At 36.3% G+C, this 12,467-nt stretch overlaps 1 protein-coding gene across 3 annotated transcripts in view; it reads right to left on the bottom strand.

Annotated features, from left to right (window-relative positions):
* Nucleotides 1–2,077: 2,077 nt before the first annotated feature.
* The window catches only part of LOC106523650 (coiled-coil domain-containing protein 136), a 54,383-nt gene continuing 43,993 nt past the window's right edge, over nt 2,078–12,467 (bottom strand). Inside the window, exons 8-9 of one of the 3 annotated variants that reach the window (XM_014017148.1) lie at nt 6,079–6,191; nt 3,875–3,976 (exon numbers count right to left, since the gene is read on the bottom strand). In XM_014017148.1, the coding sequence (XP_013872602.1) occupies nt 3,964–3,976; nt 6,079–6,191 (126 nt within the window). In that variant the 3' untranslated portion in view covers nt 3,875–3,963. Of the gene's footprint in view, nt 3,977–6,078; nt 6,192–12,467 lie in introns of all 3 variants that reach the window. The other 2 variants (XR_001310919.1, XM_014017149.1) reach the window with 2 other exon arrangements.

Genomic DNA, 12,467 nt, shown 5'->3' with positions numbered 1-12,467 from the left:
TTTATTCATTTATTTATTTATGAAGAAGAGGTGGGATAATATAAGTTACCAATGTTATTATTTTTTATTAGTATTACACTACACACACACCTAAAAGAGGCTTCCAGCTGATTTTTTTGATTCCATCTTCAATGTAGAGGTCTTCAAAATGTTCATTATTGGCATAAGCTGTCAAAAACATTAGTGTGACAGGGCCTTAACAAATGTTATTTTCAGTTGAGCGAACTATTGCAATTATTACAAATAACCAGAGGTCTAGAAAGTACTTGAAAAAATAACTAAGTACAAGTAAAATTACACAAACAGAAAATGACTTTAGTAAAAATGAATTTCACTGATGAGAAAACTGTTCACAAAAATTGGGAAAATGGAAGTAAAAGTACTTTTACACACTCTGTAAGAAATAAACTGTTGAATTTATTGAGCCTGTTATGGACTAATTATTTATATCTGTTCTACCTTGACACTGTCCAGTAATCATATCTCATGATAACTAGTTTCGGCTGTTTTACTCTATCGGTCCAGACTTCAAGACTCCAGCAATGCATGACCTCTTTTATTCTGTTAAGGTGTTTCCAGGCTGACAGCCCTGTCATTGGTTAGATGGTTCACAGTTGGCGAACTGTGATTGGTTGTAAGCATGTCACAGGATGTTATATTATCGGCTGCTCTCCACTGATGAGCCAGCCACAACACGACAGACTTAGCTGATTGACCTCTGTTTTGTTGTTGCTCAGATTAAACCATTTGATGACCATACATGCAGACTTTCTGTGCATTTATTCCAACGTGTTTCTGCATTCTTGGTAAATCGTGCCACCACAAACCAAACTGCTTCCATTAAGCCAGGTTGAGTAAATTGAGCAACATATGTATATTCTTTGCTCAATTTGCTCAGGCTTAGTGGAGCCAGACTTTGTTGAGTAAACTCAACACTTCATTTTAGAGTGCAGAAACATCATCTTTCATGATGAGTTCAAACATATTTAATATTGTAACAAGTAACTAGGTGTTACATTTTAAAGTAAAGAAGTAAATGTATCATTTTTAGCTTTAAAATGTAACAAAATAAAAGTAAACATAGCTGTTTAAAAATCAATTGGTAAAATTACAAATCCTCAAAAAAACTACTTAAGTACTGTAATGAAGTAAATGTACTTAGTTACCATATACTGCTAATAAATAAAAAGCTCAATGTGAAATGCTTACCCCAAAGATTAGATTTAGATCTCCGTAAAGCTGCAGCAGGCAGTTCTGCGAACACCGTGGACTTAGCCTGAAAATTTGAACAAACACACCTCCTGCAGGTGTGTGTTTCTGAAAATGGCAGGACCACTGGGAGGAGCCAGAGCAGATTGATTTGTTTTTAAAACAATCAGTGTTTGCGTATTTCTGAGTGTTGCTGCATCATCTTATCAGTTCACTGTTAAATTCCCTTTTCTTCACAAAGCTATCATTGGATTGCACAAATGAATACATCACACACACCCCCACATCAGAGGGTTACATCAAAAAATAAAGTCAAACTATTTTTTGCAAATTGTGACATCATTTGCATCTGGAAATACATTTCCTCAAAGGCATTATATAATCTGCAAAGAACTGGACTGAGAAATGGTATTAGGAGCTCAGGAGACACACAGTTTCATCAGGTGTTTGTTTGCTAGTTGTTGCCGCCGGCAGCCTGCAGGAGTCACGGGGGAGGTGTGCTCTATGATGAGGAAGCTCGGCCCAGAGGAGGAGCTGCTCCTGAAAGGCGGCTCTAGGACCAACCGGTTGCTTTTGTCCTTCTGAATGGCTGGCTCAGGACAGCACAGGATTTCTCAAACATGCATGAATGAATCAAAGCAACACTCCGGGCATATTTTTGATGAGAGGACAAAATTATAACATGATATAAAGCTAAATACATATATATATATATATATTTTTTTTTTTTTTTTACATGATATTGCCCCTTTAACTTTACTAATAATTTTCAGAGAGCTACTTTTACTTAGATTGAAGTAATACTTGACCAGCAGGAACAGTCCTTTGACCACTGCACAGGACCCCAGGGAAAAGAAAGTCGTCACACTGGAGATTGCGTATATTTATTTCCTCAAGTCATTTGCAGTGCAAAATAGACCTCCGGGTAACAAAATAGTCACAAATATATTGAAAACAACAATGCGATTAACAGGTAAAGCAGCAAGTTTTAAAACACGTGCAACATAGAGGCTTCTGAAAACTCTACTCGTAAAATAAATTAAGAATTAAACATGAGACGTCTTTAGTTGTACAATATTTAATAGGACTCCCCTTTCTGTTGGGACTTGATCGAGCTGTGACATTTGTAGTCCTGTGGCACGCCCTGGAAGCTGCCGCTCATACGTGGAAAGCCTGCTAAGTTTCTGCTGAGTGATAAATGTCTGGGAGAAAAATTTCGGTTCATTTTTTAAAACTCAACAAAGCGGAAAAACTGGTTATTTTGTGCTTTCCGGCAGCAACTAGTGTCCGTGAGAGTTTCAATGTATGCAGTGGCTGCACCACGTTTGAACATGGGGTGGGGATCTGGAAAAATGGATTGAAATGCTTAAAACTCCTCTGAATAATGTCCCCATGAATAAACATGGCTTAGAATTTGGCTATCAAATATACAACGCTATCTCAAAATAGAACAAACTTTCTACAAAGCTAGTACAAATGGATCGAAGAACATTACCTCTCCCATTTGTCACGTCTATTTACACGGAATACAAAGGAGCACAAAAACCAACATAAAAATTGTACTTCTACATGTCTTCTAGCATGCTTGTTTAGCTCTAAAAGATTGTCACAAAAAATAACATTTCACAAATGTAAACAGATTCCTCCAATACATAAAATGTTTGTAATTAATGCTTCAACTTGTTTTTTTTTTCTGTCACCTTCCTATTTACATATTTTGAACCATGATTATAAATCTGGTTTAATGATTTCATCTGTAAATGCCTTTTTTTTTTTTACAAATAAAACTGACAGCCCGTTCAAACCGTGTACCATTAGAAAGCTCAAGAACCTTTTCATACATTCATTTGGGGGGGGGGAGATAAAAATCTGAAGCTGAAATGTAAAAAAAGATGACAACAGAGCTCAACTGAGTCAAATATTTCCTCCCAAATTAGTTAAATATAGCTTTTACACAAAGACTGAAGACACTAGGAGAAGGCAAGTTAGAAAACAGAAGCAGTCCTGCACATGAAGAGGAGCTGGCTTTAATTTCAGAGGTTACATTGCAGCACGGATTGGCAGGGATTCAGATACCTGTACGTCTTAAATATTAATGAAAAATCAAATGAATAGAAATCCAATGAAAGGGTCGAGTAAAACCTGTTTGTGAATTTCTCAATCTGAGGTAAGTTTCTGATAAGAGCTCATTCTCTGGGTTTATTTTCAATAAACTGAAAGTCCAGCCTGAACGTCTGTCATTATTATCAAGCAAAAGTTCAACACATTTAATAAATAAATAATGGCTAAATTAAATTAAACCCATTTACTGAGCATTAACAAGTAAGACCTTCATTGTGTCACATTGTTAAAATAAGAAAAGATCATATTTATTGACCCAGAAGACAGACGACACATCACTAGCTTACATTTATTAAACATAATAACTCGAGGGCTGAAGGTCAGCTCATTGTCTCCAATGCGTTCTGTCTGCTTCATTCTCAGTCTATGTGTACCTGTGGTGTCGTCTCATCAGACCCAAAACAACCCATTCACACATTTTTTTTCTACCACACTGTCGTTGGTTGTCACATTTAAATAACTTCGGTTGAGTCTATAGATGTGGCGGGAGAGACAGAAGGCTGGTCTGAAGCAGACGTCCACCTGCGTACAGCTGTTTCCCATCCAGTCAACATCGGACGAAGGCTCTCAGGAAGCTAGCCACGGCTAACATCAGTGCTGAGGCTGCAGTAAGAGTCACTATGGAGTTCCAACCTACCTCACTCCCCTGAGGGAACACAGGAAAAGAGCAGCATTAGGAGTCTGAAGTGGCTTTCTGTCTTCTATAGATGAATCATTCAAGGTCTTTGAAAACAAAAGGTCCACATTTCAGGAAATCTAAAGCTCCCAAATCATCACAAGTGTTTTGTTTTGTTTTTCACCAAAATCTAATTAAATGCAAGAGTTATAAGCTGCTGTTTCTTGATACCCAGCATTTAAATTTGGGATGGGTAATGGCAGCCTGAGGGCCTTATCTGGACCGGGGGTGACCTTCTTCCGGGCCGCCAAAAACATCCTAAGAGCTGCTTTGGGTGAGTTTATAAAGTAAATAAATAAGAATTTATATTGAAGGTTTTTTCACATAATTTCAAGTCAAACCTATATATTTAGTATGCTCAGAGACCCTGTCTGCCATGAAGGATTTTAATACAAGTCCCCACTACAACACGCTGCACAAAGCTAAATATGAGAAGTTTACTGAAGTTGCAATAATATCAATTATGTTGTTGCAGTGCAGCTCGCTCAAGTGTTTTGTTTGCCTCAAATCTGTTTTATTCATATTTATTAAACAAGAGTACAGTGGTTATACATGCATTTGAGCAGGAAATGTGTTAAGTTACTTCACTATACGTTGGTTTAACAAACATTTTTTGGTAAGTGTGCAGCGCTATTCGGCCCACTGGTAGTGTCAACAAAAAACCGTGGCCCCTCCCATCATTTCAGTTGCCCATCCCTGATTTAAATACTCCAACCCCACTAGTTGTGACAACGACTTTGTTAAAACATCAATTAATTGTTTTGTGTTTCTGTTTGTGTGTAAGCCGAACAAAGAGTGATTTGTGAGCTTAGGATGTGCATAAACTTGTAGGACTCAAATATATTTTGATATGTAACATAAAAACTAAAAATCCATGTCATATACATTTTAACAAAACAAAATAAGGAAGAAAAGGTCACTATTTCAGATTTAAATATTTATTATACAATTAATAGAGATCCACAAAAAGATTTCCAGGATTGTCAGAGTGCAGAATGAAGTCTCACACTGCTAACTGTATATTTAGGGATGTTTAATAATTTGGGAGTTTCATAATAATAGTGTCATTATTGTAATGGTTTATGTTCCAAGAGATGCTGGTTGGCATCTTTCAAATCATTGTAAATGTTTATGTTTTAAATAAAGACAGTCCAGATGCATCTTTAATAGGTCAGAACTTATTGAGCTTTTCATACCAAAGCAAATCTAAAGTATTGTAACTATATACAGTATTAAAAAAAATTAAATTCTGAATATAAAGGAGATAAACTCATTTGGACCACTGCAAATTTTCATATGTCATAGGCTTTTTAATGTTTTTTTAATCTATCTAGAAAAGTAGTGTATTTCCTTTTTTTCTCAACAAATGACCTTTTTAAAATATTACATTTTCTCTGTTTCTTGAAATATTTTGTTATTTTTGTCAAACTGCCCACCCGGCCCACCACGATGACGCCTAACCTAAGTGTTAACCTCATTATTACAGTATTAACTGGAATATATCCTGTAATTTTCCTTTTTGTTCAACTTTAGATGCTCCCACATCCATAAAACATGCCCTGACCACAAAGCCTCCCTCTAAATATAAGTCAAAGATTTTGTTTAACCAAAATATCAACAGTCGATTGTCTATTTTTTCTTGAACAAAATGTTTATTTCACTTGTTCAATGAACATTTGTGATGAAATCATCTCATTCAGCCTCATAATTAAAACATGATTTATTTATTTTTAGTATTTATTTGTTTTTTAAGAAGCGTTGAACTCTCATGCTTGAACACTAATGTTGTATTTTTGAAACAGAAATAAAATCTTAATTTGCCGCTGTGCATCTCTGGAGTCTAACCGATTTGCTTCCTGCTCATAAAACATTGGATGCAGGCTGTATTAGTGTACTAATTAATTTCCAGAGAAACATTTTTTTTCTCCTAATACCTGAAATAATATAAAATAAAATAACACTCTGCGTTGCTCCATTGTGTGTGTATGTGTGTGTCTGTGTGTAATTTCGGCTGAACTAATGAGCCATTATGTGTGTATCATGCATCAGACAGTGGTGGGTTCCTCCCATACCTTGCTCTCTGGGACGCCAGCTCCGACAACCAGCACCAGACCACAGCCACAATTATAATCATTCCTATGAAGGGGATGGAGAGAACAGGGTGCTCAGACGGATGGATGAATCTCTGAGGAGGGAGCAAAAACAAACACAAACACCATGGGGATGAAGGGAAATGAACGAATGAATGAATGAACTGAGGAGGAGAAATAATAAACAGGAATACGAGGAGCATCGATGGCAGATACCACAAACAAAATCAATAAATTAAAAGCGGGATATGATCGATGGCTGCGGTTTTTAGGGGAAAGCTGCAATGAAGTGGGTTTTATTTCCCATTTAACAGCAACACATAGCTTATTAATGACACAAACATCGAATCAATGTGAGTATGTGTGCGCGGGCTTGTGTGGCATTTGTCGTCGGCGTGCGACAGTAGCAGGAAAAAGTGGGACACACAGCGTGAATGTAGCATATGAAGGCGGTTAATTCTCTCTATCCTCATTAAGCTGATCATTTGTTTTTACGACAACATCGTGTCGTCGGACGGGCCGCGAGGTCATGGACATTCAGAGAACAAGGACAGCGTCAGAGACAGGCAAGGGGGGACAGTTTGACATGACGCAGACACATCTGGCTGTTGTAGACAAAACACAGTTTTCTTTCAGCCTCCTCTATTTGGTTTTGGACAAAATTCTTTGTTTTTGCCAACCTATGTCCTAAATAGAAACTCTTTTTTTGGGGTTTTAATAATTGAATGAATCTACTGGCGTGGTTAAAGACACACATGAAAGCACTGATTATTACGACTCCTGTGCATCACAAGCTGAGTTTTTAGAAAGCAACACAAAAAATAAAAAGAAAAGCTATTTTGATGTCATGATGCTTAATTGCATCATGCAGTTCTCAGGTAATGCTAGAGTAATAGTTAACCTTTTTTAGATATTTTTTTTATACAAGAAGTATAATTTGAAACTTCCAGACTGACTTTATTCTGCATGATTTCACTAAAGTTTGCATTTAATAACCCATTATCCATTATTTTCCCTCATACCTGAATGTTTGCCTATAGATTTGTGTTTTTGTCCACCAACAGTATTTAAGCACAACCATCACAGAAAAAGTCAGGACACAGACAGTATTGGGGGAACACGTCCCCCCACACCAAACCACACAATAAATACAGATATGAGCTGACAGGTCGGGTCAGATCATATCAACATGTACCACTACACTATGGCACACAGAAGAAAAGTGAGCAACACACACACAGAATCCAACAATGTGAGGTTATGTGTTAGTTGGCTGCGTGTAAAAAACATGTCTTTATTCACTAAAACAAATATAATTGGAAAATTGTCAAAGAGACTGTTTAAATCTTTTGAAGTGGGGTTCTGTGGCTCTATGAATAATAAGTATCTTACCTATCACAGATACAGTAGCTTTGTTTGACCTCAGTTTGCAGAAATTTTAATAAATTTTGACTGAAATTACAGTGGTTCGTGCAAATGTTACAATACTTTGTAAACCTTTATGTTACTTTAAATTTAGAAATAGATGCTCAATCCAGCAAAAAAAAGGTCTAATATTCATGCAAGAAGTGCCCAGAGATGCACCAGAAGTGCTACAGCTAGCTGGTGTCGCTCTTTTTGTTCTTGAAAACTATTATAGTATACAATGTGAATAATGTTGCAATGCAAAACAAACTGGTCTCATTAGGATTAGCGGTTAGCTTGTCAATCAGGTCCAAATTAAACTCTTTTTCTCCAAACGGATGTCATTCGAAGAGTTATCTACAGCAGGTAAGATATTAACTGCTTATAACTGCTTATATATATATATATATATATATATATATTTAAAGGAAGAACATTTGCAGTTACAGTACATCAAATTGCAGCTCTTATGCCTAAATTAAATGATCCAAAAAGTTGATATAACTGATTAAAAATCCGGTTTTGCGATTTCTGTAACAAAATTTCGTTCATTGTAAAATAAAGCAACAACTTCCTCTCTGAAAGTACTGAGAGTTTTTAGTTTTGTTTAATTTGAAGTACATTGTAATCTCTTTTGTTTTGCAGTAACTAACTGTGTGTGAGTGACTACAGCAGGAGGCCCGTCGCACAGCTACACATGTTGACCTGGACAGTTGACATTTTATCTCTGCAGACTGCCCATGGCTGCTTTCACAGTCAGCTTTTCCCTTTTTTTAATTAGCCTTTTCTCCGTTAGCCTGTCAGTTGAATACATTAAAAATTGAAGAAGGGATTTGGGGTGAATTTGTTGCACAGATAGGGCTAAAGCCAAAGGCAATTTGATTAGGCCATTTAGACACTTTTTAATCCTTCAACTATAACTCTGACACAGAATGACTCCTGACTCAGGATCCTGAGGGAGCATTTCCCGACTTGGGGAAACTAATTTGCTTGAAAGTAACAGAAGTGAACGCAAGGCTTCACAACCAGGATACTTTGAGTTCATTATCCGAACCTAAACTTAGTAAAGCGTGAGCTGCGGCGGTGCAGTAATGAGCACTATTTTAGAGGCTTCATCAGCGACGCTGACACACCAGGGCCAGCCATCTGCCAAGAAACGGCGTCCGTGAGATCGTGTCACGTCTCTGAAGGGGAAGGTTATTAATATCCATACAACCACTGGAACATAACACCAGCAACGAGATGATTCCCACTGGGGCTGGATGTTTTCATGAATGGGGGCTCCCAGAGACCCTAACCCTTATGAACCCTGGTGAGCCCAGGGGTGGGCAGTCACAAAGTAAATTTAGTAGGGCTCAGTTAAAAAAAATCGATTTAATCGATCTGGATTGATTTTCGTTCAAATTTGGGACAATCGATTCATAAGTCATGAGATGGATTTTTCCCCATGGGTGTTGTGTGCGATGAAGCTGCGTGTTTCCATGTTGTGTATCACTCCTGTATAGGTTTACAGCCAGTTGACGGTCAGTGCTAACGTTAGCTCCTGACAACAAGTTGTCTGGGGCAAAATAAAAGAAACAAAAGAATCACTAACATTACAGCTGATTCTCAGCTGAACTTAAAGGCACCAGAGACCATGTGCAAACCTTTGCAAACCTTTTGTTTACTAAGATTTGCACTCGGACACGGTAGCAGGAAACAATGCTTCGAGCGGCTCGAAAACTACGGTGTGTAAAAATCTGACTGAAACTGTTCTCCTGTATAAATGTGTGAAACATGACAGTCTAACAAAATCATTTAGTTTTGTTACCAATGTTATTATTTAAAATTTAAGAAAGATAATGTAATTCACAGTGATAGAATGTTTTAGCTGAAGAACTCTTCTTTTCTTTCTTTCTTATTTTATTGAACAGAAGCAAACAAAAACGTTACAAATACACAGTTTTCATACACTCAAAAGAATGGGCAGAAGTATACACTTATATTAGCCCATCTCTTCTGCTGCAACCTTATTCCATCACTTCTTAGCGATCAAGAAAATTATTCTTAGTTTCTTAAAAAAACAAATGTATCCAACAACACTTTCTCTTGCAATTCCTTTTTAGTTTAAACCCTTTGAATCTTGGTAAAATTACAAATTACAAACTCCAATTTACAAATTTGCCCTTAATGTTTATAATTTCACCAATGCACCAAGTTTAGTAGAATTAGTTTCTATTTGCAGAATTAGTTCCTTTGAGAATGTCTTCTGTATCAAAGTAAATGTGTTACTGCTTGATATCCTTAACTAATTTAAAAATCAATCAAACTGAATCATGAATCATCGTGAATCATGAATCGAATCAAATCGATTTGGCAAATCTGAATCGATGCCCAGCCCTGCTTGAGAGTACTGTTCTTGAGAATTTGTACTTTACCTGTGTAGATTTTATTTAAAAACCTTCACTCCACCACATTTTAACAATAAAATCATTTTTACTTCCCTTTTTACTCAAACAGCTTTTGTTCGTTTGTGTAATTGGCATCTATTTTGTTCCAACAACACACTGTAAAATTATACACTGAACCTCTGTACGGTGGGTGGCGGTAAGAAGCTCAGTTGCAAGGAGAAGAAGAAGAAACATTTGTGTCTTACTGGTGTTGCCTGAGGTACGCACACTTTAGATCAGGCAGGTGGTACTGATGGCCACGCCTGCTGTTCAGAAGAACGACTCTCCACCAGAGCATCCATGGCCTTTTTTTTTTTACTTTTGTTCCAGGTGGTTGAAATAAAAAAAAACTAATTTGTATTGTTTAAAGTGTTTGCTGTGTTTGCCGTGGTCCAACTTAATTATGACCAACAAAATTCACTGTCCAACCTGAAAAAGCAGCAGGTCAAGGTATGTGAACAGTTATCGGCTTTTATTCTCTGTGTTCTGTTAAAATGTTTCTACCAAATAAACTTTGTTAAGCTGTTTTGTTTCTAGCTCATTGTAAAGGCCCTGTCACACTGTAACATTTTTAGATAACTTATGCCAACTTATGAAACTTTTTTGTCTAATTTGCTAATGAAAGTTATATATTTGATCAATTTGTTAGTATTATTTATTTATTTGTTTATTTATTTATTCATTTATTTATTTATGAAGAAGAGGTGGGATAATATAAGTTACCAATNGGGATATTATCAGTTGTTATTTTAGTGGAAATGAACAGAGTGGGGCTTTGAACCGACAACCCACAGGTTGCAGATTTTGTAAAATGATGTTGTTGATGGAATTTTATTACCGTTCTTGTTCATTCTGATTAAGAAAAGAAAGTACTTTCACATCAAAAACAAGATGGCCCCTGCACCTTTTTTGTTCATTAAGGTTTTTTTAGGTCATTTTTTAAACTGTTGATTTTTAACTAAAACATGTTTCATCTGCCAGTTTTATTTCCCTCCTGTTTTAAATTCAAACACACTGCTTTTATGTAAAGTGTGCAGCTGTGGTCACTGACATGAATAATCCTGATGAAGTTGTGTTCTGTAATCCGAGCTGATGAAAGACTCATTCTGAGGTAAACACTGCAGGTTTGCTGTTTCTTTGCTGTTTGTCATGATGTTGTGACTCAGCCCTCGTTGACACCAGCTGACAACATTGATGAAGAAGTGGGAGGTAAGAATAACTGTGACACGCAGAAGGCAGGATACTCAGGGTGGATTACAGCGGGTGTCCCCAAGTTAATCTGCCACCGTGTCAGGTGATACTTAAAAATATGTTTCTATGTGTGTGTTTGTTTGTTTGTTTGTTTGTTTGTCTTTTTGATATTTTAGCCGTTTTCCAGTAAACAGAGTCAAATAAACTTACTTCAAATGTACATTTTCTAATCTAAACAGGGATTACAGTCATTTGAACTGAGTCAGCGTCTGTCAGAAAACTCTGTGAAATTCCAGATGTCAGCTGTATGAAAATGAGTTGGCTTCAGGACAAAGTATTCACCTTTCTACTTTTACTAATGACACATCCTGAGCAGTAACACTGAGATCTGACACACTCACCAGATTATTCTTCAGTGATACTGAGTACATCTTAACAAATAAACATGTCTTATCCACTGTGGCTCTGAGATGCAATGTACAACAGCTGTAGAAAAAATCTCGAAAATCACTACCTTTTTTTTCAGAAAACACAACCGCATGATAAAAATAGAGACAAAATATCTCTACATTTTACACAACATATAAATTGTACAATGTACAACTACATTTTGTGGATTTATTTTTAAAAATGTCTGTAGTGTTTAATGTTTTTTTTTTTCAGCTGGGCTTTAATATACTTTAAAAGTGTCCAGCTCCAAATGTGAATCATAATGTTTCAATAATCAACGTTAGATCTCACAATTAAAATAGGGCACCATATGTGTCTTGTACAGGTAATATCCTGTCTACTCATGCTTTGGTGTTTTAACAAATCGTTTCCTCTCATCCATGTAAAAAGAACAATTCATTTAATCTAGGCTCATTATAAAAGCAGCCTCAAAAATATGTACTTACAAAACATTACAGCATGATACAAGCCATTATGTTTTCCAAATGATGTAGAAAAAGACAAACAGGATTATAATGAACAAAGCAGAGAAGACATTTTAAATTAAAGTCTATATTAAATCTATGTAGAGAGAGAACTGATTTGGATTTTTCTTTGTAAATGTCTTCTTCAATGGTCCTCTAGTTGCTTTTTCACATTTTTTTAATAACTTGGACATTATATATCCTTGAGCTCAGTTAAAGGTTGTTTCTTTTGTCCTACAGGGAGAAGGTGGTCTGTTTAATCAGGGTGTGGCCCCAATAAGATTTCCAATCAAGATACTAATCTTGAGGAAGGCCTAAGGAGAGGATTGTTGATTATTAAAGTTCTTGAATTACATAAGGAGCTGGAATGTACATTTACAGTCTTATTTGATTCTCAGCACCCCAGAGCAGTTATATGTATACTGTATATATA

This window comes from Austrofundulus limnaeus, unplaced genomic scaffold (genome assembly GCF_001266775.1).
Source record: "Austrofundulus limnaeus strain Quisiro unplaced genomic scaffold, Austrofundulus_limnaeus-1.0 Scaffold162, whole genome shotgun sequence".
In the NCBI taxonomy this organism is placed as follows: domain Eukaryota; kingdom Metazoa; phylum Chordata; class Actinopteri; order Cyprinodontiformes; family Rivulidae; genus Austrofundulus; species Austrofundulus limnaeus.
Note: the sequence above shows the minus strand (reverse complement) of the source record. Positions and strands in the feature narration are given on the sequence as shown.